Consider the following 25,821-nt stretch of genomic DNA (forward strand, 5'->3'; position numbering starts at 1 on the left):
TTTATCTTTACCGAGACACAATTTCAGTCAACTGGTAGGTGTCTAATCTCTTAAAAACTGGCCCGTAGCAACCATAATCATAAAAGACTTATACGTGAGCCAAAATATCAGTTTATTATTATCTAGTGAGGAAAGTTACATGAATAGCCAAATTTTAATTAGAAGATATCTTGATGAACATTGAGAAGAATAAGAGGAAATAACTGGATGATGAAATATTGCCCTCTTTATTGTTTATTTATTTTTAAGACAGAGTCTCACTCTGTCACCCAGGCTGGAGTACAGTGGTGCAATCATGGCTAACTGCAGCCTGGACCTCTTGGGTTCAAGTGATCCTCCCACCTCAGCCTCCTACTAGCTGGGCCTACAGACGTGAGCCATCAAGCCTGGCTAATTTTTTATTTTTTGTAGAGATTGGGGGTCTCAATATGTTGCCCAGGCTCGTCTCAAACTCCTGGACTTAAGCAATCCTCGCGACTTGGCTTCCCAAAGTGCTGGGATTACAGGTGTGAGCCACTGCACCTGGACTTTCTTTAGTTATGGTACTGTCATTTTATAGTAATTTGTTCTATCTGATTTTCTAGGAAACCCTCTTATCATTTTATGTCAGTATTTTCAGTTACACCCTTTAAGTTTTGAAGTTACCAATGTACAATACAACCTGTGGTTATAATGGATGTATATATAAAGATAATAGCAACAACAGTTTGGGCATGATGTCTTATGCCTATAGTCCTACCTACTCAGGAGGCTGAGGAGGAGGGATCACTTGAACCTAAGAGTTTGAGGCTGCGCCACTGCACTCTGGCCTGACAGAGCAAGTCTCTGTCTCTTAAAAAAAAAAAAAAAAAAAAAAAAGATAATGCCAACATCCTTAAAGAAATCATTAATTTTGCCTGCATGTGAGAATGGAGACCAGGGAAATTTTCAGGGAAGATACGACATTTTCAGCCAGGTCTTGAAGAATATGTGAGGTTCAGTTGAGGATAGAGGTAGATGGGAATGAATGCATTTTTTCTAGAGAGAGGGAACATAATAAGCAAAGGAATAGAGAGGCCTAAAGTTTGTGGCCTGTTTGGAGTATAGGCTATGTGATGGGGAGTAGCCCGAGATAATATAGGAAAGCTAGCTAGTCAGGACCAGCTTCTGAACTGTGTATCTTATGCTGAGAAGATTGGACTTTCTCTTGTAGGTCAGGGATGGGCAAACTTTTTCTGTAAAGGGCCAAATAGTAAATATTTTAGCTTTGCAAGCCATTGGGTCTCTGTTGCAATTACTCAACTCTGCCATTGTAGCAAAAGCAGCCATAGGTAGTACATAAATGAATGAACGTGAATGTGTCATTTACAAAGACAGGCAGCAGGCCGAATTTGGCCCGCTGTAGTTTGCCTAACCCTGTTGTGGGTAATATGAATTATATAAGGCTTTTGGACCAGAGAACAATATGATCACATGTATACATTAAAGAGAGAACAGATAAGAATCTGAAAACTCTGAGCCCGCCCTATGGAAATGGTGGTGAAATGGAGGTTAACAACTCATAGAGTATCTCTCTGAATCATATGATTCCACATTTTTAAAAATATAGTTGATGTTGACACCTTACTCCCCATACAAATATAAAGCTTGAAGAAAATAAGTGGAGATTGGTTGAATAGAGTAGAACATTGCTTCTCAAACTTATATATAGATCCCTTTTAAAGGAAAAAAGCTGTAGGGCCCCTAGTGTTAACTGACAATCAAAACAATTAAAGCAGTTCTACCAGGTGCTGGTGCAATGATAAATGTAAATGTGGCAACTGAAATTCTACAACATTGCTTCTTTTTAAGTGATCCAAAGGATCTAGAATATGGCTATTAATTTTTAGAAATTATTCTTATAGAAAGCTAAAATTTAAAACTCTTAGCAAAATGAGATTGCTGAGATTCCATTAAAAAATTAGCATGGTCCTGGAAGTCCAGTGTGAAAAACAGGGATTCTAGAAATAAGTGATAAATGAAAAGGAAGATGGTAAATGGATGAAGACTTTTGGCTGAAAATATTCCAGGAGTTTCTTGATGTCCTTAAGTATAGCCTCCACTAGCTGAAGTTCAGTGAAGCAGTGGGTGAGTGGAAAGAAGAAAAGCAACAGCACCCATAGACTTTGTGGAATATTTAAACAAAGTTCTTCAGCCTTCGAAGAATTTTGAGTTAAACAAAATATACTCTGCCACACAGTATGAGATGTAGTTGTCAGAACTGATGAGGGGAGTACCTCTAGAGCAGTACATCTCAAGGTATAGTTCCTGACCAGCAGCATCAGCACCACCTGGGAGCTTATTAGAAATGCCCACCCCAGACCTACCCAATCAAGAAACGCTGGGGGCGGGCCCAGGAATCTGTGTTTTAACAAGCCCACCAGGAGATTATGATGCCGTCAAAAGCAGGAGAAACACTGCTGTAAAAAGTGATTTAAGAAGAAAAATAGTCTGAACATACCAGAATTCCAGATTAAAATTTCTTAAGCTTTGCCTAACTTACCTGGCAGAACTTGCTTATTTACAAAAAGTTTTGTTTTTCTTAAATGATCATGAGAATGTTATGCTTTGAAAACCAATTCCCATATTCTTGTGCAATATAAATTGTTTTTTTACTTTTATATGAAACACAGTATACATTAGCTTAGAGATTAAAAGTTTCTGTAGACAAAGTGTAGATTTAAAATACTTTTCTAGCACACTGGTTTCACCTCTTCATCACTCAGAATTTGTTCCTCTTCTAGAAGACAGATGTCAAAAGACAAACAAGAGAGACATGTCATCCCAGGACAGAAAGAAAAGCAAAGCACTCCTTCCAGAACTTCCCTTCCTAAGCAGTTTCTGAGCTCCTGCTGGCACTTGGAATGTTGTCAGAATACACATATTCCTCAATAAAAGATGAGAGTTGAGAGGGAAGGTAAAATCAAGTTAAGAGAATCTGAGAATGGGAACATCTGAGGAAAGAATGCTAGTAGTGGCCAGGTGCAGTGGGTAGCTCACACCTGTAATCCCAGCACTTTAGGAGGCTGAGGCAGGCAGATCACTTGATTCTAGGAGTTTAAGACTAGCCTGGGCAACATGGTGAAACACTGTCTCTACAAAAAATACAAAAATTAGTTGGGTGTGGTGGCACATGCCTGCAGTCCCAGCTACCTGGTAGGCTGAGGTGAGAAGATAGCTTGAGCCCAGGAGGCAGAGGCTGCAGTGAGCCGTGATTGCACCACTGTACTCCAGCCTGGGTAACAGAATGAGACCTTGTCTTAAAAAACAAAAACAAACCAAACAAAAAGTGATAAGTTTTAAGCATCATTAGATAGGATGAGCAACAGTTATTTGCTTTTTATTAAAGCAGAATTGAAACTTTGAACTTTGGTGTATTACCCAGAAGTTCTTGCCTCATGGCAAAATTCTATAATCTGAATCTGAAGGAAATTCATTTTCCACTGCTTTGGAAAGGAAAACCTAGCTAAAGAAGTAAACTTTTTTAAAATGAGAAATACTTAGCAACGTTTTCCCCTAGGATATGCCATGATAAACTTGATAAGACTTGGAAAAAGAAAAAAAAAATGGAAGAGATTTGTTACATATAACCAACAAAGAATATATTAAGGGCATTTTTTTTTTAATGGGCAAAAGATTCCTCACACAATAAGGAACACATTGGCCAATGAACACATGAAAAGATGCTCAACCTTATCATAATTCGGCAAAATACAAATTAAAACCACAGTGAAATACCACCAGAATGGCCAAAAATAAATATTCTGATAATACCACCAATGAGCAAGGATGAGGAGCAATGTGAATTCTCATGTGCCGAATCTGCTGGGAACGTTAATTCATGCAATCACTTTGAAAGTATTTGGCATTACCTAATCAAGTTGAGTATAAGCATACCCTTTTCCCAGCAATTCCATTCCTAGATTTGAACGTCAGAGAAACTCTCACACATGTGTACCAGGAAATAGGTAACAAGATTGTTTATAGCAGAGAAATAGAGGGGAGAGACTATAAGCAACTTAAATGTTCATTTATACGATAGAATACTCTATAGAAATGAAGAGAAAGTAGTATAGCTCTAAGCATCAACTCAAAACAATGAACAACATTAAATGAAAAAAGCAAGTCACAGAAGGGTGCATACTCTGCGAGTCTGTTTACATAACATGCAGGAAAAGGGGCAGATCTAAAACTGTTGAGGATATGTACAAATAAGGCAAAACTCTGAAGGAAAGCAAGAGAATGATTAATTCAAAATCTGGTAGAGTGGCTACTTTTGGAGGGAGAGATGCAACTGGAGAAATGAACATGAGGGTATTAGTAATGTTTTCTCTTTTATGCTGGGCAGGGTGTTCGTTTTATTCTTTAAGCAATACTGTAAACAAGCTTTGTGTAGTAGATTTTACTTTGGGATTAGGAGAAGCAATGTATTGGAGTAAGCTATTTAGTCTCTCCGTGGAATGTAGAATGTCATATTCCAACTTTGCAGAACCTGGGTGGCATACAGCATTGCTTGCCTTTGCTCCTGATACCTCATTCCTATCATATTGCCTGTTAGAGTGCCCTGTTAGAATGACCATTGAATGTATGACCCATACTAGGACATTCTTGAAAGTAAAGTTAGGGGCCAGGCGCGGTGGCTCAAGCCTGTAATCCCAGCACTTTGGGAGGCCGAGACGGGTGGATCACGAGGTCAGGAGATCAAGATCATCCTGGCTAACACAGTGAAACCCTGTCTCTACTAAAAAATACAAAAAACTAGCCGGGCGAGGTGGTGGGCGCCTGTAGTCCCAGCTACTCGGGAGGCTGAGGCAGGAGAATGGCGTGAACCTGGGAGGAGGAGCTTGCAGTGAGCTGAGATCCGACCACTGCACTCCAGCCTGGGCGACAGAGCGAGACTCCATCTCAAAAAAAAAGAAAGTAAAGTTAGGGATGCATAAAATAATAATTAAACTTATATCTATGTCTATTTTAAAATATTCATTGAGAAAATTGGCTTATATACTGAAATTTTCAAAAATATATTAAAGCACATTAAAAACTTTTAAAATAGTAATTATTCAAACATTTAAAAAATAGCATGAACTAAATTATTCTTGGTACATATTTATATACTTTTATCAGTTTCTTACCCTTATCTGTCTGAAATACCATGTCATTGGTATTTTTATAAAGGGAAAATTTTTTTGAGTGGTCTTATTTTTTATTTTTGTCCCTTAAAAGGTTTACCTTCTTCAAAATTACATTTTATGGCTATTATATTGGAAAGTGCTGATATCTTCCATTGAATCTTCTCTGCAGACTGTATTCTTTTTAATGGAGAAAATACACTGTAAATATACTTGTAAGCTTGCTTATTTATTTATTTATTTATTTATTTTTAGAGAGAGGGTCTCACCTTGTTGCCCAGGCTGGAGTGCAGTGACGCAACCATAGCTCACTGCAGCCTCAAACCCCTGGGCTCAAGCGATCCTCCTACCTCACCCTCCCAAGTAGCTAGGAATATAGGTGTGTGCCCCCATGCCCAGCTATTTTTTTAAAGTTTATATAGAGATGAGGTCTCACTATGTTGCCCAGGCTAGTTTCAAACTCCTGGGCTTAAGTGATCCTCCTACCTCAGCCTCCCAAAGTATTGGGATTACAGGCGTGAGCCACTGTGCCTGGCCAAGCTTGCTATCTTAAAGTTGAAGTACAAAATGGAGGCTTAACAAACAGTAATGACAATGATAATAATTTGCTAAAAAAAAAAAAAAAGAAAAAAAAAGAAAAAAATTTCAAGATAACCAGTAAACCAGAAGAGGTGCCAATAAAACAGGTGTAAACCAGACCTGTCTTGGGCAGTTACACAAGTTGCCTGCAATGTAATATCTGCATAGACAAATTCTCTTCATTTGCTTGGTTTTTTTTTTTCCTATGATTACAGGTTTTTTATTTTTTTGACACACTATTCTATTTCCTCCATATTTTCCAGAACAAATGCATAACATGTATCTTTTATAATGAGAATAAACCAACAAAACTGTACTTTCTCCTTCATTTTAGCTGGCTCCTAGCTAGAGATACTCATGCTTGAACTGGGATAGGTAAAACCCAGTCGTATGCTTTCCATGTATTCTGGAAAACATTTAGGACCTATGGTAGATCTGGCCTCAACATCTCAACATTAAATCAGCAGTTCTCTTTCCTGGAATTAGAGATTAGTGCATCATGAGCATGGTGTCCTGTGCCTATAATCCTAGCTACTCGGGAGTCTGAGGCAGGAGGGTCACTTGAATCCAGGAGTTCAAGACCAGCCAGGACAAGACCCTGTCTTCAATCATGATTAGTTTTTTCAATCAAAAAATTAAAGTTTTTAATTTTTAAAAAAATTAAGTTAACATAAAATTAAGGTGTGTCTTGAAATCAGACAGCCATCTTGTCTGCCATCTCTGAACAAATTACAAAAATGGACTCATAATACATATTTGCCCACAGGGCTTGCAATACTGTTTCACAAAGCTGGCTGTATTCTTCCTCTTCACAAACAGCCAGCCTCCGTAGCATGTTTAGCTACAGACGCCTCTGCTGACTCTCCCTGCAACATTTTCATTGCTCGCCAGTAGATCTGTCTGCAGTTCTCAGGTCTACCAAGGGGGTGGTTCAGTGGTTCCTTGATATAATCCATCCAAAGATGAGAATCTACAGATCCAAACTCTCTCAAAGCCCTCTCATAATATTCTCTTATGTTCACCATCTTGCAGTATTGTTGCTCCTTTTCAAACTGAATCATTTTCCTGAAAAAGTCAACTGAAAATGGATGACTGTCCTGTAAACTTGTATACACAGCTCTGGCTTTTTTGTAGCCACCATGTTGATAAACCCAATCCAGGTACTTATCCTTCAGGGTTACTGAGTTGGCAGCTGTGACAGCTAAGAGAACTTTCTTAAAGATTGCCTCAGTATCTTCTTGGCTTTTGGCATCTTCACTCCGCTCTGCCAAGAAGTCTGCAATGGCAGACAAACCTGGGGTTTCAGGTGCACAGAGTCTTCTTCAAAAAGCATGGCTATGTCAGGGCTCTTTGAGTCAATCACCCCATGCACGTTCATCTGCCACATTGTCCCAGAGTCCCTAAATAATTCAGTCCCAGCTACTGCCACCTCCAGAGCTTCCCTCAGGAAGTTATGGCACAGCAACAACTCAAGTTAACTGCTTATATTGGAATTCTGGCAGAAGCTTGTTCTTGTGCCTCTCTGAATGCAGTGATGGTTCTTTCCAACCTCTTCCCTCTGAGGAACCCACTATTTGTCTTCTTAGTAAATCTTTCCAAGCAAAAGGTGATGTAACACTTCCACATGGCCTCCGTTGGCAGAGTCTTCACTGCCTCTTCTATACGGCGCAACATCTCTCCTCCTTCTGGCCCTCCTCTGCTTTGTCTTACTTCGTTGTAGGCTGCTCTTCTCCCGTCTGTGGCTCGATCTCTAATTCTCATCTTGCCGCATAATCCCAAGTGAGAAGATCATCTGTGTGTAGAGCCTGAGGGTCATCCTAAATTTCTTTTTGTAGACCTTTGGCAAAGTCAAATCGCCGTGCAGTTGAAAGCAGTGACACATGAAATTCTGCACCTCCAATTATGCTTACAGAATTTTCGTAGATGATCCGTGCCAACTCGCCCTTAAGGATTTCTTCAGAATAATCAGGATTCTCCACATCCATGTTGGCTTTTTCAAATTCTTGCTTTTCCTTCCTCAGTTTTTCAGCATGCATCAGCCTCATTCTAAAATAGTCTTGATAAAGTTTAGGGCCCTCTGGATGAAAGTGCAGTGCCCAAAGAAATAGTTGCCTTGTGCTTTCTGAAGACAATCAGTCTTCCATTTCCCATTTGGCTGCCATAATCCACAAAGCTGGCTTGTTGGAATGAATGGCCAACATGGCAGAAAATACCTTGCTAAGTTGAGTTTTAGTAGCCCATTTCTTACAAAAAACTACATAGGAGGCTGGGTGCGGCGGCTCACGCCTATAATCCCAGCACTTTGGGAGGCCGAGGCGGGTGGATCACCTGAGGTCAGGAGTTTGAGACCAGCCTGACCAACAAGGTGAAGCCCCGTCACTACTAAAAATATAAAAATTAGCCGGGCATGGTGGTGGGCACCTGTAGTCCCAGCCACTCGGGAGACTGAGACAGGAGAATTGCTTGAACCTGGGAGGCAGAGGTTGCAGTGAATCGACGTCATGCCACTGCACTCCAGCCTAGGCAATGGAGCAAGACTCCGCCTCAAAAAACAAACAAAAAACGACATAGGAGAGCCAAAGTTGAATATCATCTTTCCTCTTTGCTGAGGCACATCGGAAAACACCTTGTACCCTGTGTACAACAGAATTCTCAATCTCATCCTTTCTAAATGAATATCCAATGCATGTTCTTCTCTGGATCTGTTCCAAAAGATTAATTTCATATTGAACATAATTGGTAAAGTCGTCCTTGAAAAGGGCTCTTCCCTGGATTCTCTACTGTAGATCAGAAGCCTTCTTAATGATAGCCTTAATCTCTGCATGACTGAACAGTCCAATGTGCTCCAGCTGTTCCAATTCGGGGAGCTGATCTTTGTGTTCCTGAATTATCTCTACAATGAGGTCCAAACTCTACAACCCCATGGGGAGGTTCTCAACCACAAACACATGCAGGAAGCTCCCCCATTTGCTTGTTGTTGGACCTAAGGTGGTTGCTAGTCAAGTTACTGTCAGACTCTTGCGGTGAGCCTGCCTTTCTAAACACTTTGAACAGTTCCATTCATGGGAGATGGAAACACATCAAAGGAGCCTTAAAATGTTACTGGTTTGGCAGGAAAAACATACTAAAATATTAAGTTGAGAAAACTTGAGGGAAGAAGTAGTAAATATGTCAAACTGAAGTACTGAGCATTTTGCAGTCAAGAAAAACTTAACCAAATCACTAAGTCTAAAGTGTATTTCCATTTATTTCCATAGGTAGTAAGTACTTTTTTTTTTTTTTTTTTTTTTGAGACAAGGTCTTGCTATGTCACCCAGGCTAGAGTCTAATGGCATGATCTCAGCTCACTGCAACCTCTGTCTCCTGGGCTGAAGCCATCCTCCCATCACAGCCTCTTGAGTAGCTGGGACCATAGGTGTATACCACCACACCTGGCTGATGTTTCATATTTTTCACCATGTTGCTGAGGCTGCTCTTAAACTCCTGAGCTCAAGCGATTCACCTGCCCCAGCCTCCCAACGTTCTGGGATTACAGATGTGAGCCACTGCATCTGGCCCAGTACTAGGTATATTTTATGAGACAGATGGTTCATACATATGACTGGAATATAGAGAAATCCTTGGTTTTTCACCTTTCCTATAGAACAATCCTGCCAAATCAACAGATGATTAGCTCTTTGATATATGCCAACTTCTGTGTCTCTAGAGCTTCTATTAACCTGCTTGTTGATTAACCTCATAGCTGTCCAGGAGAGATCACACAATAAGGAAACGATGATGGTCCCTTCCCATAGTCAGACCCTCCGACCAACCTTGTCAATCAGTGGGTGACATATCCCAGCATGATTTTGAGTATTTTACTCAAACATCTTCAGAATGCTATATTTTTTCCTTTAAAAACACCTCAGAAAAATATTTTCAAATGCATCTTTTCAAAAGAAAATTTTTCCTAGTGGCAAGAGACCACTCCTGTCATGTGGAATGTATTGATATCCCCCCATATTAATATTGAGTCATATTGTGCTCCTGAATAATATATAGTAAAACAAATGTGCCTTAAACACATTGTGCTGAAGCAAAGTACTCTGGTAAAATAATTTGAAAACCATTGATGGAAAAACTTTTATTTTGGCATATAATTTCTTTCCCCCTAAAATTTAATTATTAGAAATTCTAAATTCTGTCAAGTGACTGCCTTAATGGATTTGAATTTTGTTTTATCTTTTCCCTCTTTTTTCCTGGTTTTTTTTTTTCAACACAAGGCAAAGGACATTGAATGATTCATAAAGAAGAATAGCATGTGATATATGATCAGAGAATATATGACATATGGAAATTACATTTCACTTAACCTAAGAATTAGATCGAAGTAGGTGGAGATGACTTACTATTTAAAATGTTTTTGTTTCTTCTCTCCATAGCTTTAAGAAAAAGTAGAGATCACTTCTGACTGTACTGAACAGCAAAAATTAAGTGACTTGCTACACTGTAAATCATGGCACTGCCATTCCGTAAGGACTTAGAAAAGTACAAAGACCTTGATGAAGATGAGCTCCTTGGGAATCTGTCAGAAACAGAACTGAAACAACTGGAAACTGTTTTGGATGATCTTGACCCAGAGGTAGGTGCTAGCTGATGAAGAGAAATGAAATAACTTTTCAAATTCTTTGAAACTCAGTAGCTGCCTTTGAGCTTTTTCATGACTTTTCTCTGGCACCTTCTACCCCCTCCTCTTTATCCAAATCAATTTGCTTTTGGCTTCCTCTCCAGTTCCCCACTTCTGCCTCCATATGTTTACTAACATGACTGTCCTAAACTACTCCAGTATCCTTATTTTCAAACATCTCCTGAAATTTCTTCCTCCTCTGAGAAATTTTTCTCCTCTGTGCAGGCAGGGATATTTTTAGTACAATGCAGCAGATGATTACCTTTTTGATACACGCCAACCTCTGTCTCTTCCGAGTTTGTATGCCAGGTGGCTCCAGTGTAGAATGCCTCTAAAAGATTCTTCATGACCCTAAATCTAATTGTTCCCTTTCTGAAAGATGCTGACCCAATCGATTAAGTTTCCAGTCATTGGAAGAATAGATCTAAGTAATTTCTTGACAATACAGCAGTCCACTGTGGAGCAGACCTGAATATATGTATGTAAGCTTTAACTTGCAAGGTGGATGTTGTTTGTCTTATAAATTACACAAGGCTTAGATAGACACCCATGACCCTTGAATTGTTATTCCCTGATATGTCGGGGGAGGGGCAGTGAGGTAAGAACCTGAAGGTCCTGAAGGTAATGGTTGTTTGCTAGGCTTCTTTTCTTTACCACATTTCTTTATGCCAAGATGTTGATTTTAAGTATCCTCTAAGGACTGAGATGGAGTTCATTTTATAACATTGTTCTTGTTACTGGATGATGTGTCTATACCATAGATCAAGTCCCTTAACCATAATTACTATTATAAGGAAAAGTTCCCAGTACACCTAATTGGAGGGGGATTACTCAGGATAACAGTGCTGTTTTTATCACATCACAGCAATATCTTCTGTAGGCAGTTCAATCTATTAGACCTATTTGAATCAAATGGTTTTAGAACTGGAAAAAGTGGACGAGTGCTCACACCTATAATCGCAGCACTTTGGGAGGCCGAGGTGAGTGGATCACTTGAGGCCAGGAGTTCGAGACCGGCCTGGCCAACATAGTGAACCCCGTCTCTGCTAAATATACAAAAATTAGCTGGGCGTGGTGGTGCATGCATGTAGTCTCAGACTATCCCAGGCTACTTGGGAAGCGGAGGCATGAGAATTGCTTGAACCAGAAAGGTGGAGGTTGCAGTGAGCCGAAATTGCACCACTTCACTCCAGCTTGGGTGACAGAGCAAGGCTATCTCAAAAATAAATAAATAAAAAATAAATAAATAAATAAATAAATAAATAAATAAATAAATAACAGAACTGGAGAAAGCGTAAGACTTTATCTAGTCCCTAGTCCAGGTTTCTCAATCTTGACACTATTTACTTTTGAGGTTGCAGAATTTGTTGTAGGGGGGCTGTCCTGTGCATTGGAGGGATGTTTAACAACATCCCTGGCCAGTAGCACACTCCTCCTGTTTTAAAATATTCCTAGGATGTTGTTTTAATCAGGTTTGGTAATGGATGACAGACACTGAAACTACTTCCTTGAAAGAAGGGTTTATTACTTACAGTTCCAAGAGCAGGAGGCACACCATGCCACACAGAGGCACATGGGGAAGCACCCAGGTTGGTCAGGAGGCAAAAGGATCAAGGAACAAGCATGGCCAAGGGCCTTTATTGTGGTTCAATAGGAATGAATGGGTGAGTCAGGATAGGCAAATTTTAACAAGTTTAGGACTAGATAGTTTGAATAATTTTAACAGGCTCAGGGCTATGTAAGTAGTCTCTAGTTGTCCAGTATCTGGCTCTGGGTGATTTAGGGGGAGGGGAAATACTGGCTTGGTAAGTGAGAATTAGATAAAAAAGAGGTGGTTAGGAGAATTGGTTGGTTTGCATATGAAAGGTGTGTTCCGGGTGAGGTTGGTAGGGAGTAGTGCTCTCTAGCTAGCCCTGGAAGGAGTGGTCTCCAGGATTAGCAGGGCCCCAAGATGTCAAAGCATCATAAAACTCAGAAAATAAAAAACATGACTTTTTTTAGAGCCCAGTTGTCACTCTGTTCCTCAGGCAAGAGTGAAGTGGTGCAATGATAGCTCACTGCAGCCTTGAACTTCTGGCTCAAGCGATCCTCCCACCTCAGCCTCCTATGTCACTAGGACTACAGGCAAGCACCACTATACCCAGCTAATTTCTTTGTAAAATTTTTTGTAGAGGCAAGGTCTCGTTATGTTACCCAGACTGAAAACCGTGATTAATACTCCTCCCCCTGAGCTGACAACCAAAAATGTCTCCAGACATTGCCAAATGTCCCATAGGGGACAAAAACACTACTGGTTCAGAAACATTGATCTAGTTCATGCCCTCTGTTTTACAGGTGGAAAACAGAAATTACCTCAGTTATTACAATTAGGGAAAGAGCTGGGACTAGGTCCCTCACTGCCTCATTGATACCTGGCGGTCTAGCAGTCTTTCTGTTAAACCACACTGAGTCTCCTCCCAACTCATGCACTATGGTATCAGTCTGAAATCTGATGGCTTATTTTTCATTTGTAAATCCATGGCCTGCTTCTTGTGTGGGGAGGCTTGATTAGCCTCTAAATGTCTTTTGCAAACTCCCCAACCCCAGTCATAATTCCCCTAACCTCAATACTGTTAGTTGAGACTAGGAGAACAATGATGTTTATGACAGCATCTGTTTGTTGGGTGACATGTTTTTGGAAAGCATTCTGGTAAAGAACCAGGTAAGAAAAGAGGTCAAGGATAGTAGCAGCGAAACACCACTGTAACTTACAAAGTCTCAGGAAGTAGGTTGAAGGTATGTGTGGTACCCTATATTTTGGAGGACTGTTTTACTGTCCTTCTGCTGTATTCAGTGTATGTGTTTGCTAACTCACTGCATTTTTGCCCAAAAAAAAAAAAAAAATCTATCCCCAGAAGACAGCCAGCCTAGCAAAAGCTTTCCCCTGCCCCACCCCCGAAGGCTGGGAATATATTTTACAGCAAAATTGCACTACAAGAGAGAAACATGTCATTTTTAGTGACAATCATATTAAAGAAAATTTTTATCTGAAAAGTAATTATGATCTATTAGCTTACTTGATTAGAGTATATTTCTAATGAAGCTTGGTTCATGGGTTTATAGCCTCTAAAACCAGCTAGCTGTCATTTAGTTTGTGGTTAGACTGTTTTGGGCCAGGTATAGTGGCTCATACCTGTAATCCTAGACGGGAGATTTGCTTAAGAGCAGGAGTTCCAGACCATCCTGGACAACATAGCAAGACCTTGCCTCTACAAAAAATTATAAAAATTAGCCGGGGCATGGTGGTGCACGCCTGTAGTTCCAGTTACTCCAGAGGCCTAGGCAGGAAGATTGCTTGAGCCCAGGAGTTCAAGGTTTCAGCAAGCTATGATCACATCACTGCACTCCAGCCTGAGCAATAGAGCAAGACCCTGTCTCCCCTCCAAAAAAAAGAAAGAAAGAAAAAAAGGCTTTCTAAGGAGCCAGGATTTCAGCTATCATATTTAAGACTGTGTGTGTCGCATGGGCTTGAGCAGGCAGGTAGAGTAGTGCAACTTCCATTACCACCGCCATGAAATAGCAATATATACATCTATGCATTATTGATGGAGAAGTAAAGTAACTTTTTATTATTGATGGAGAAGTAAAGTAACTTTTTATTAATTTGCCTTAATGAGAATTTTTAAAAGCATTCTACCATTTACTTTATTCAGTAAATATTTGGGGACAACTTGTAGATTTCAGGTACTATGCTAGGCTTAGGAATACAAGAATGAGCAAAACAAATGTGGTATTTGCCCTCATGACGCAGGCTGGTAGGAATAGGAGCAGTTTGACATTAATCAAATAATCATACCATATTAAAAGAATGGTAAATGCTACACACTGTAAGAGCTTGTGATGAGAGGTTAAGAAAAGCTTCCCTGGGGGAATGGAGCTACAATCTGAAAAATGAGTTGCAAAAAGGGATAGGCAGAGCATTCCAGGGAAGGGAGACCACCCACATAGAGGCCTGGTGGTAGAAGGAAGTATGTAGCAAGTACAAGAGAGAAAAAAAAGTCCAGTGTGACTAGAATGGAACGGATGTATGAGATGAGCCTAGGGTGACAGACTGAGGGGCTGGTGGTGAAGGATAAAAAATATCAGGCAACTGATACAGTTGGGAAGCTAGTGTAACAGTCTCAGCAAGCTTGGATCATAGTTTGGACCAAAGTAATAATGTTGGAGATGGGAAAAAGATGAATGAGTTCTTCAGGAAGTAAAAGAGTAGGGTTTGCAGGTCAATTGGAAATGGATTCTTCATGTGTAGTTCCTCTCTTGATTTCTAAGTCTAAAGGTAGATATCTTTTGTTTCTTTTTTATGGTTCCATAAACAATTTTGTATTACAGAAATATACTTGGTACAGAGTTAGGAATGGACCTCCTGTGTGTTTCATCTTTATAGTTCAGCTTTCTGTGTAGTAGGTACCATTACATAAAGGGTAACACAGGTGAATTTTATGAAAATTATTATGTATCTCAACAAATGACCACAGTTGAAGTACTGTATTTCCTAGTTACAAATTGAATATTTTCTATTAACATTACCCTTATAAGATTACCCTTTATAATGAAAAATTGTCTTATACCATGCATGAAATTCAATTGGGAGGTTTTGCAAAAGAGGGCTGGCCCTTCTGTGTGATTTCTCTGGCTGCCTCCCATTTTCAAAGCAAAGATATACCCAGAAATAGGAGACAAGGCAGTATCACCTCTTTGGCTTTTGACAAGCAAAAGGACGGTGCTTTCTTTGTCTAGTCAGCCCTTGTGTTTACTGCGCTTAGTGAAAATTAAGGGACTACAGGAGAAAACTTTAATCCATCACCTTCTACTCCACCTCCCTCAACTCTAAGTCAGTCCATGCACTCAAAAGCTTTACCCATGTGGAAACCCAGGAACATAGCTCTTGCTATGAGTATTTCAGGGGTCCCTTGGGGCATGTGAAACGATGATAGTGATTGTTGCAAGTACATCCTAGTGCTCATGTATATATGTATGCATACACACATAAGTGGAACATCTCACATTGTGTTTAAACTGAAGTAAACAATCTGATATTCTACTGTGTGGTATACATGTTTTAATCATGAAAAAGTCTATACAATGAAATGGAAGTCATGAAGGAATATCATGTACAGAGTCATTTAACACTCTTGTAATAGAATTATTCTCTGTACATATACACTGAGCAATTATTAAGCATTAATAAAACTTTTTTAAAAAACTTTTATTTTAAGTTCAGACATACATGTGCAGGTTCGTTACGTAGGTAAACTTGTGTCATGGGGGTTTGTTGTACAGATTATTTCATCACCCAGGTATTAAGCCTAATACCTGTTAGTTATTTTTCCTGATCCTCTGCCTCCTCCCACCCTCCCTCCTCTATGCTCCAGTGTGTGTGCTCTATATGTCTGTGTGTTCTCATCATTTAGTTCCCACTTAGGTAAGTGAGAAGATGCGGTATGTGGTTAATAAAACTTTTTTATTAGTATCCCAGAACACTTAAAAACTAAAGATTGTTTCCTGCTAGTAGAATCCTCTCTGAAGAAAATGTTCTATTAGAAAACATATGCCGGGCGCGGTGGCTTATGCCTGTAATCCCAATACTTCGGGAGGCTGAGGAGGGCAGATCATCTGAGGTCAGGAGTTGTAGAATAGCCTGGCCAACATGGCAAAACCCTGTCTCTACCAAAAATGCAAAAATTAGCCAGGTGTGGTGGCAGGCGCCTATAATCCCAGCTACTTGGGAGTCTGAGGCATGAGAATGGCTTGAACCCAGGAGGCAGAGGTTGCAGTGAGCCAAGATTGTGCCACCGCACTCCAGCTTTGGGGATAGAAGGAGACTCTGTCTCCAAAAAGAAAAGAAACTGTACTAATGTATGTGCCTATTTTAATAATAATGTAAGTGAATTCTACCTAATAAAAAAGAAGTTTCATGTTTGGAGCAGTTGTATATTGCTGTCCTAAAATCCTGCAATGAAGTGTTTAGTGCCTGTATCACATTCCGGTCTGTAATTCTTTTTTATATGGGTAATCTTCGGAAGCATATAGCATTAGCATTCTTTTTGGTCATACTGGCTGATTCATTCTCTCTGGCAGAATGCCCTTCTGCCTGCAGGGTTCCGGCAGAAGAACCAGACATCAAAGTCCGCCACAGGGCCATTTGATAGAGAGCATCTCCTTTCATATCTGGAGAAGGAAGCGTTGGAGCATAAAGACAGGGAAGACTATGTGCCCTACACTGGAGAAAAAAAAGGTAAGCCCAGAATTTTGAAGTTATTATGTGGTAACACTTGATTTTTCTTTTTATAGGTGGGTATGGAGAAAATCATATTTTTAGAGGTACGTCATTGGTAGCCTTAAATATAGGATACTGTTGACTTAAATATTTATTAGTTTAGACACTTTATTTACATTTTTCATCAACTTGGCCAATAAGTTTCTTCTTAATGATGTTAGTGAAGTTTTATTACACAATGATTTTGTATAACATTCTTTAATTCTCTACTGTAACAGATCTAAAAGTGTATTGAAGGAAACTTTTAAATCCAGTGGTAGATTACAGAGTACAAATGATGTTAAGGCATCTATTCTAACCGCATTCTTTAAAGTGGAATGCCATAAAACAATTCATGTCATATTTTCAAAGACCCTTTTTAAAAGCTGTTCTATAGCCATCCTTGTTAATTCATGGTTATGATTGCTAATGCTTCGTAATCAGTACTTTTAGGAAATTTTTCTAGTCCAAGTCTCCCTCATTTAAGTGTTTGTGCTTATGTATCCTCAGTGGAGCTTAAGTACAGCTGTGGCTTTTTTTTTTTTTTTTTGATTTTTTTTTTTTGACAGAGTCTTGCTCTGTCACCCAGGCTGAAGTGCAGTGGTGTCATCTCACCTCACTGCAACCTCCACCTCCCGGGTTCAAGTGATTCTCCTGCCTCAGCCTCCTGAGTAGCTGGGATTACAGGTGCGTGCCACTACGCCTGGCTAATTTTTGTATTTTTAGTAGACATGGGGTTTCACCATGTTGGCCAGGCTGGTCTCGAACTCCTGACCTCAAGTAATCCACCCACCTTAGCCTCCTAAAGTGCTGGGATTACAGGCGTGAGCCACTGCTCCTGGCCACAGCTGTGTTCTTAAAAGTTCTATATATATACTTAAATGAAACAGGATAAGTTTTTCAGCTTTCCAAACAGGTCAGAATATAGGTTGACCTAAAAACGCAAATTCTACGTTCACTCTTATTTGGAATATTGTGTATAGAATACTGGGGAATGGTGACAGCAGTGGCAGAGCTGCATATCAACTCTTGCAGGCACCGTTTTTATGTCTGAATTCTTTCTAGTCTGGGCAGGAAGAATGGTACTTGGGCTTTTTATTTGAGAAAGAGGCCCTTCTCAATAATTTTGGCCAGAACTGTGTCACATGACTACCCCTTAGCTGCAAGGGAAGCAAGAAAGTTCATTTTAGCACTCCAGCTTCTATAGTAGAGGAAGGCTAGTGAATGGTAATAGTAGGTAAGCCATAAACTCAGCACCTGACTTTTCCAAAATTATCCATCACCTCAGCCCCTGTGCTTTTTCTTTAGAGTCCTCCTCCCCTTCATCTCTTGTTAAGGATCACTATCTTTGTTACTTGAGTTAGGGTTCTCCAGACAGACAGAACCAATGGGATGTGAGGGGAGAGAAAAGTTTATTTTAAGGAGGCTTTTAAAATTCAAAATCTAGCAGGCTGGAGATGCAGGGAGGATTTACTGTTCTTGTCGAAAGGCAGTCTAGTGGCAGAATTTCTTCTTACTTTGGGGATATGAATCTTTGTTCTTTTAAGGCTTTCAACTGATTAAACGAGGCCCAGCCACATTATGGAGGTTAATTGGCTTTACTTAGAGTCCACTGATTTAAATTTTAATCTCATCCAAAACAACAAAAACAAACAAACAAACAAAACCTTCATGAAAACTTTTAGAAGAATGTTTGAGAAAATATCTGGGCACCACAACTCAGCGAAATTGACACATAAAACTAACCATCACACCACTGTTACAGGTGGGAATGTCCTGTCCCTCAGGTGTTTGGGGCCAGAAAAAGAGTTCAAAACCAATGCAGAATTTTGAAATGTGGAGAATCATAAAGACAGGCAGAGGCATCTCTTCCTTTTTATTTGTCCAAGAAAACTACTGGTTATATTTTCTCTGTACAGCCATACAGATGTCAGTGTTTATGGCTTTAATCTTGCTTAAATTGGAGAACATAATTTTATGGGAAAAAATACTGGTTGATCACCTTCTATTCTGTGTGTTTTAGGTGGACTCTGGGGGTATAATTTGGAAAGGAATGGAGGTAGAAACAAAGGGAGAGATGTGAGAAAAAGAGATGTCAGAAAAAAACTATGGAATTTGAGGACAAGGAGAAAAAATAGGAGACCTGAAAGAAAGCTGCATTTGTCCCAGGCTAACCCAGGAAGCTTCCTAATATGCCCTTGTTTCATAATCTCCAGTTACCTAGGAAAATACCTTGGAGGATTAGAGGAAATAGGAAAGAAAGTAGAGAAGAATTATGGAAAATAAGAAAATACAAGAGGGGGAAAAGGATAGAGGTGAGGAATATGGGTGACATTAGGAAAAAGTGCTGTATCCTCAACTATTGTAGAATATCTTTGTCCTCCTATGTATCTTTTTAAATTTTTACTTCTTACTTTAGGTTTTAGATGGGTAAGAATAAATGGAAGTAGTTGAACAAGTAATTTTACATTCACAATCAGTGGTTTCTCTTTATAGTACATTCAGTATTTTTACTGCATCTTTTAGCTACATATGTCTATTAAATATTTTTTATGGGTGGTTCTGATGCAGTGATTAAAATGATAGCTTTTTTTTAAAATAATGAAGTTTTTGTTACATAGAGAAAATGCACAGATCATCTGTATGTAGCTCAGTGAATTATAAAATAAACACACCATGGTTTATCTAAACACTCAGGTAAAGATAACATCAGCAGCCAGATGCGGTGGCTCATGCCTGTAATCCCAGCACTTTGGGAGGCCGAGGCAGGCAGATCTCTTGAGGTCAGGAGCTCGAGACCAGCCTGGCCAACATGGTGAAACCTCGTCTCTACTAAAAATACAAAATAGCTGAACGTGGTGGCACGTGCCTGTAGTCCCAGCTACTTGGGAGGCTGAGGTAGTGGAACCGCTTGAACCCCGGAGGCAGAGGTTGCAGTGAGCCAAGATCGCTCTACTGCACTCCAGCCTGGGCGACAGAGCCGAGACCCTGTCTCAAAAAAAAAAAAAAGATAACAGCACCCACTGAAGGCCCTATCATGCTCCTTCCCAGTCACTTTTCCCTTTTGTCTTCTGAAAAGTAATAACCAACATAGTGTCTAATAAAATGATTAGTTCTGCTTGTTTTGAACTTTATATTGATGGAAACATACATTCCGGGCATCTGGCATGCCTATGTCATACAGTTTTTGTGAGGACCAAATTTGTTTTGGTTTGGTTTTTAGAGATCAGGACTCACTCTCTTGTTGCCCAGGCTGGAATGTAGTGGCACTGCAACTTGGGACTCCTGGGCTCAAGCAATCCTTCCGTCGTAGCCTCTAGAGTAGCTAGGACTACAGGCACATGCCACCACACCCAGCTGAGGACCAAATTTGTTAATGGGTACACTGCAATCACTGTAAAGGATCATATGGGAGATGATTACCAAACAAGAGATTTTCATTCTCTGTCATGGAGGAGTGGTCCAGAACAACCATGGGGTGAATTTGTGAGTTTCATCAATCTATCAGATGGAAACACGTACTATCAGATGTGGTAGAATCAAGCCTTATAAGCCACGTCACAGTACCACGGACCTGAAGGAGGGCAGATTCCTCTTCAATAATCAAGCAACTTTGGCTGTAAAGCTCTGCTTTGAAATATAGCAAAAAGCCACCTCTAGTGTTCTGAAGTCCACCCTAGACTCTCATCTTTAAAGCAGTTAGCCTTAGTTTTCCTTAGTCACGAATATGCCATCCTTTCTCTTCATCTAATCTCCAAGATTCTGATAACATTCCAGAAGGTCCTCAGAGTAATTCATCTGTGTCTTATTAGAATACTTTCCATCAAGCTAAATGTTAATCTCCTCTGTAGCTCCAAAAATCCAGAAGCTTGTTTTTTAAAGATGCCTCTCCTATGACTCTGCCCTGAACACCTGGGTTGAGTCTCAGATTTTTTACTTAATAGCTTATTTTAGTGGAGATGGACTTTCAGATTGAGAATGCTTTCCCCTACAATAGAGGTCTTCCTCGTTCTTCATAAAAGTTTGCAAACCTACCTCTATTGAGAAACAAAGGCATTTTACTTTCTTGGTACATTTAGATTAGTTAGAATCCATAAGATGTTCTCTTGTTCTCTAAATGATTTTTTCATTCAAACTTGACTGGCCTCAGGGTGCAGTAACTAATGGCAATATTAGCCTTCTGACCAGGGAATGTTATAGCAGTGTCATTCAGTTCCTTGAACTCTTTCCAAGTTATATGCCAAAATCACAATTATATGCCAAACTTGTAAATTAATTATTTTAAAGGGTCTATCAGATGACTGCCTAATTTTTTTTTTTTTTTTGAGATGGAATCTCACTCTGTCACCGAGGCTGGAGTGCAGTGGCCTGTCACCACGCCTGGCTAATTTTTATATTTTTAGTAGAGACGGAGTTTCGCCATGTTGGTCAGGCTGGTCTCGAACTCCTGACCTCAGGCGATCTGCTGCCTTAGCCTCCCAAAGTGCTGGGATTACAGGCATGAGCCACTGCACCTGGCCGACTGCTTAATTTTTTTAAGAGCAAAAACTTGGGAACCACTAAAAGGATTACTTGCCTAGTCATTAGACTATTTTCTCATATTCTGAGACTCACAATTAATTATACTTGTTATTTTTTCACTTAAAGGCACACTCTGTTTCTGGAGCCAAAATTAGACATAACTGGCCAGGACAGGAGGGAATCCTTATAAAACTAAAAATTGCACATGGTAGGGTTTTTCCTTTTGACCAATAAAAAAGTATATATTCATGCCAAATTTTATTTTCTAGATTGCTAAAAAATGTTTTTTAGAAGCCTGATAGACTAAGGACACTTAAGAGGTATTATATGTAAATCCATTAATAATTTCACCTCATGATTTGTGAAATGATTGTTTATATGTTTTACAGAATTGAAAGCATATGTCAATATATGAGAAGAAGAAAGTAATCCTAATTAAGTGAAGCTCAAGGCCTTATGTCTTACATGCATTTGGGGGAATATTTTGTCCTATACTGGTGAATGTTTTATGTTTAATACTATAGTTTTATTAACAGCAAAAAGACATTAGCTGGTAAAGGTAAGCTGACAAAAGGTGTGTTACGGATTGTTTTTAAGTGCATTATTTACCATAGAACCCACAATATACACATGTTAAATTCGCCTAAATCTAATAAGCTCAGTAGGAATGGTATCATGATATCAAATAATCTTGACAAAGATGAATGGAAATGTCTTTCTTATGAGTCTACTATGTTCAAAATGTTGAGAAACTGAATGTTTAAGAAAATTAAAACAATCTACCTCTTCTTACTGTCTGTTAAAAAAAATTAAAACAGCTGGGTGTGGTGGCTCATGCCTGTAATCCCAGCACTTTGGGAGGCCAAGGCAGGTGGATCATCTGAGGTCAGGAGTTCAAGACCAGCCTGGCCAACATGGGGAAACCCTGTCCCTACTAAAAATACAAAAATTAGCTGGACACGGTGGCGTATGCCTGTAATCCCAGCTACTTGGGAGGCTGAGGCAGGAGAATCGCTTGAACCCAGGAGGCAGAGGTTGCAGTGAGCTAAGATCGTACCACTGCACTCCAGCCTGGGCGACAAAAGTGAATCTCCATCTCAAAAAAAAAAAAAAATATTAACAAAATTAATAACATATTTTCTTTTTTCTTTTAATAAAAAAAAATAGAGACAGGGTTTCGCCATGTTGTCCAAGCTGGTCTCGAACTCTTGGGCTCAAGCACTTCCATCTGCCTCAGCCCCCAAATTGCTGGGATTACAGGTGTGAGCTACTGCGTCCTGGTCCATATTTTCAATATATGTTCCTTTTGCTTAAAAATATCATGTTAAAATGTTGGAAAGGTACATGTAGCTTTTTACCTCTTCCTCCTTAAAATTTTGCAAAGTATATAACTGAGACATAGGCCAGCACAAGGGTGAAAGAGAGTATTCATCCAGCTTGTTCTCATTCAGAGAATGGTGAAAATTCTCAGTGCTGATTATTAGTTCCCATGATATTTTTACGTAGCATGTGTATTCTGTCTCAAAGATAGATGAGGCATAGAACCTTGCCATGAATTTATCACTTACAGAAATACTGTGTCCCAGTCTTCAGTATTTTTTTACTGCCTGTCATTTTGTTTTGTTTTGCTGGGGACTCCTCCTCTCTGTTGCTAGTATCATGCTCCACCCTTACCTAGACTAAGATTTTTTTTTTCCCTGTGTTACTTCACGGACGGACCACAGCCATGGCTGCACCTTATATCCCATACAGAGATGTGCATTCTGATTCTGTTTGAGCTGCTGACTCACCCGCTGTGGGCTCCTCCCTTCCTTGCACCACACTCCTTTTCTTCCTGCTGGGCCTTGGGGTACAGCCATTTATGCCTTTTGGTGGTTGTTTTCTCTTTTCCTATCCTGAGAATGGAACGCCCTTGTATTCTTTCCCAAGAATTCCACATGCCCCTCCCTGCTCTTCTGAAGGTAAATTTCACCCAGTTGCCTTAAACTAAGGACTTCCCATATACTGTCCAAGTTATTTATTCACAGTTATGTTAGCTTTCCAGAAAACCTACTCTTTCTCACCTTTCTGAATATGTGATTTCTTTGGAGGAAAGACAGATGTGTGATCCCTTAGTAAACCAGAAAGATCATGGTTACAAACCTGCCTACCTCTACAGGATTACATAACCACCACTGGGCAGTTGGTTTCCGCTAAGTCCAAAGATAAAAACTGGCTCTTATTTTTGTAATCATATTTTATGAATCCTAAACGTCCCTCGTAGACCTGAAAAGTGGTCTTCCCAGGCACTGAAGCTGATGTTTGAAATGGGCTATTTACATTAGTCATGCAGATGCCGGCATCTCCTTTTCAGACGGGTCATGCAATATCATTTGAATGATTCACTGTTAACTCCTTTAGGGTAAGGAGTTAGCCAGATGGATGGCTTGTTACTCATGTTAACACCCGGTTTTATGGGGAACCTTTCCTGGATAACTACACCCACTCTGGATAGTTCCTTTCCTCCAGTATTTCTTCATATGATTTACATACCATAAAGTACTGCTTTTTATTTATTTATTTATTTTGAGACGGAGTCTTGCCCAGGCTGGAGTGCAGTGGCACGATCTTGGCTCACTGCAAGCTCCACCTCCCGGGTTCACAACATTCTCCTGCCTCAGCCTCCTGAGTAGCTAGGACTACAGATGCTCACAACCACGCCCGGCTAATTTTTTTTCTATTTTTAGGAGAGACAGGGTTTCACCATGTTAGCCAGAATGGTCTCGGTCTCCTGACCTCGTGATCTGTCCACCTCAGCCTCCCAAAGTGCTGGGATTACAGATGTGAGCCACCATGGCCAGGCTAAAATACTGCTTTTGATCGTTTCAGAATCTTGTACTATGAGGCTTTGTTGCTATTTGTTTTTAGGATTGTTGTATCCCCTTGATGAATTGTCCTTTTTGTTATTATGAAATGACCTTTGTCTCTGGTAATATTCTTTGCTATAAAACCTACTTTGCCTGATGTTAATAGAGCCTATCTTTCTTTCTTTTGATTAGTTGGCATGGTATATCTTTTCTGTTTGTCCTATCTGTTCTTTGTTGTTATTGTTGTTGTTGTTGTTGTTTGTACTCCAGCCTGGAGTGCAGTGGCGTGATCACAGCTCACTGCAGCCTCAAACTCTTGGGTTCAAGCAATCCTCCTGCCTCACCCTCCTAAGTAGTTGGGACTACAGGCATGTGCTACCATATCTGGCTAATGTTTGAAATTCGTTTTAGAGGCGGGTCTTGCTATGTTGTTCTCAAATGCTTGGCCTCACACAATCCTCCCACCCACCTCAGCCTCCTGAGTAGCTGGGATTACGCATGTGAGACACTGCACCCAGCACTTTTAAAAAACAAAAAATCTTTCGGCCAGGCATGATGGCTCACACCTGTAATTCCAGCACTGCAGGAGGATCACTTGAGGTCAGGAGTTCAGACCAGCTTGGGCAACACAGTGAGACCTTGTCTCTACTAAAAATGAAAATAAATTAGCTGGATGTGTTGGTGTGCGCCTGTAGTTCCAGTTACTCTGGAGGCTGAGGTGGGAGGATGGCTTGAGCCCAGGAGTTTAGTGCTGCAGTGATCCATGCTCATGCCACTGCACTCCACCCTGGGCAAAAGAGTGAGACTCTGTCTCAAAAAAAATAAAAAAATCTTTCATGCCTCTACTTCACTTTTTGAACATATGTAATATAATTATAGTAACTTTTAATGTCCTTAACTTGCCAATTTTATCATCTATCATTAAGTCAATTTTGATAGACTCGATTTTTTTTCTTCTTCTTCTGGATCAGATTTTCCCATTTCTTTGCATGTTTGTAATTGTTTGTTGGGTATCAAACTTTCCGGTGCTGGATGTATTGATATCCCTATATATATTCTTGAGTTTCATTCTGGGATGCAATTAAGTTACTTGGAAACAGTTTGATTCCTTAGAGTCTTGCTTTTAAGATGTGTTAGGTGAGACTAGAGCAGTGTTCAGTTTAGGGCTAATTATTTCCCCAATACTGAGGCAAGACCCTTCTGAGTTCCCTACCCAATTATGAGCCTTGTGAATTGTCAGCTTTTCCAGTCTGGCTGGTAGGAACAGGTTCTATTCCCAGCTCTACATGAACATGGGCATTATTAGCTCTAAGCTTTCAGATTTTTTTTTTCTTCCTTGGCTCAAAGTAGCTCCTCACATACACGTACCAATTGGTGCTCTGCTGAACACTCAGTGCAACCCTCTGCACATTTCTGGGCTCCCTCTGTGTGCAGCTCCCTCCTCTCTGGTTCCCTATCCTTCAAACACTGGCTGCCTTGGTTTTTCTGGACCTCAGCTGTGTCTCCTCAGCTCGGAGTTCACCAGGCTCTTCCTGAATTTCTGCTCCCTGATCTGCAGCCTGGAACCTTTCTCCAGGCAATAAGCTAGGTACTCACAGGGCTCACCTCTGTTTTCCCCATTTCATAGGGATCACTGTCCTTTGTTGCCTGATGGCCAGTGTCTTGAAAACTGTTGTTTCTGGCCAGGTATGGCGCCTCATGCCTGTAATCCTAGCCCTTTGGGAGGCTGAGGCAGGAGGATTGCTTGCGGCCAAAGAGTTCAAGACC

The 25,821-nt window shown here is 40.2% G+C and overlaps 1 protein-coding gene and 1 pseudogene across 2 annotated transcripts in view; one reads left to right on the forward strand and one right to left on the reverse strand.

The window, feature by feature from the left end:
- The window catches only part of TMOD3 (tropomodulin 3), a 79,959-nt gene that overhangs the window by 22,055 nt on the left and 32,083 nt on the right, over nt 1-25,821 (forward strand). For both annotated transcript variants that reach the window (XM_015142196.3, NM_001266419.1), the window contains 2 exons: nt 10,148-10,347; nt 16,510-16,666. In XM_015142196.3, the coding sequence (XP_014997682.1) occupies nt 10,222-10,347; nt 16,510-16,666 (283 nt within the window). In that variant the 5' untranslated portion in view covers nt 10,148-10,221. The remainder of the gene's footprint in view (nt 1-10,147; nt 10,348-16,509; nt 16,667-25,821) is intronic.
- LOC100428185 (U3 small nucleolar RNA-associated protein 6 homolog pseudogene) lies at nt 6,536-7,771 on the reverse strand (annotated as a pseudogene).

Source organism: Macaca mulatta, chromosome 7 (genome assembly GCF_049350105.2).
Source record: "Macaca mulatta isolate MMU2019108-1 chromosome 7, T2T-MMU8v2.0, whole genome shotgun sequence".
Lineage (NCBI taxonomy): Eukaryota > Metazoa > Chordata > Mammalia > Primates > Cercopithecidae > Macaca > Macaca mulatta.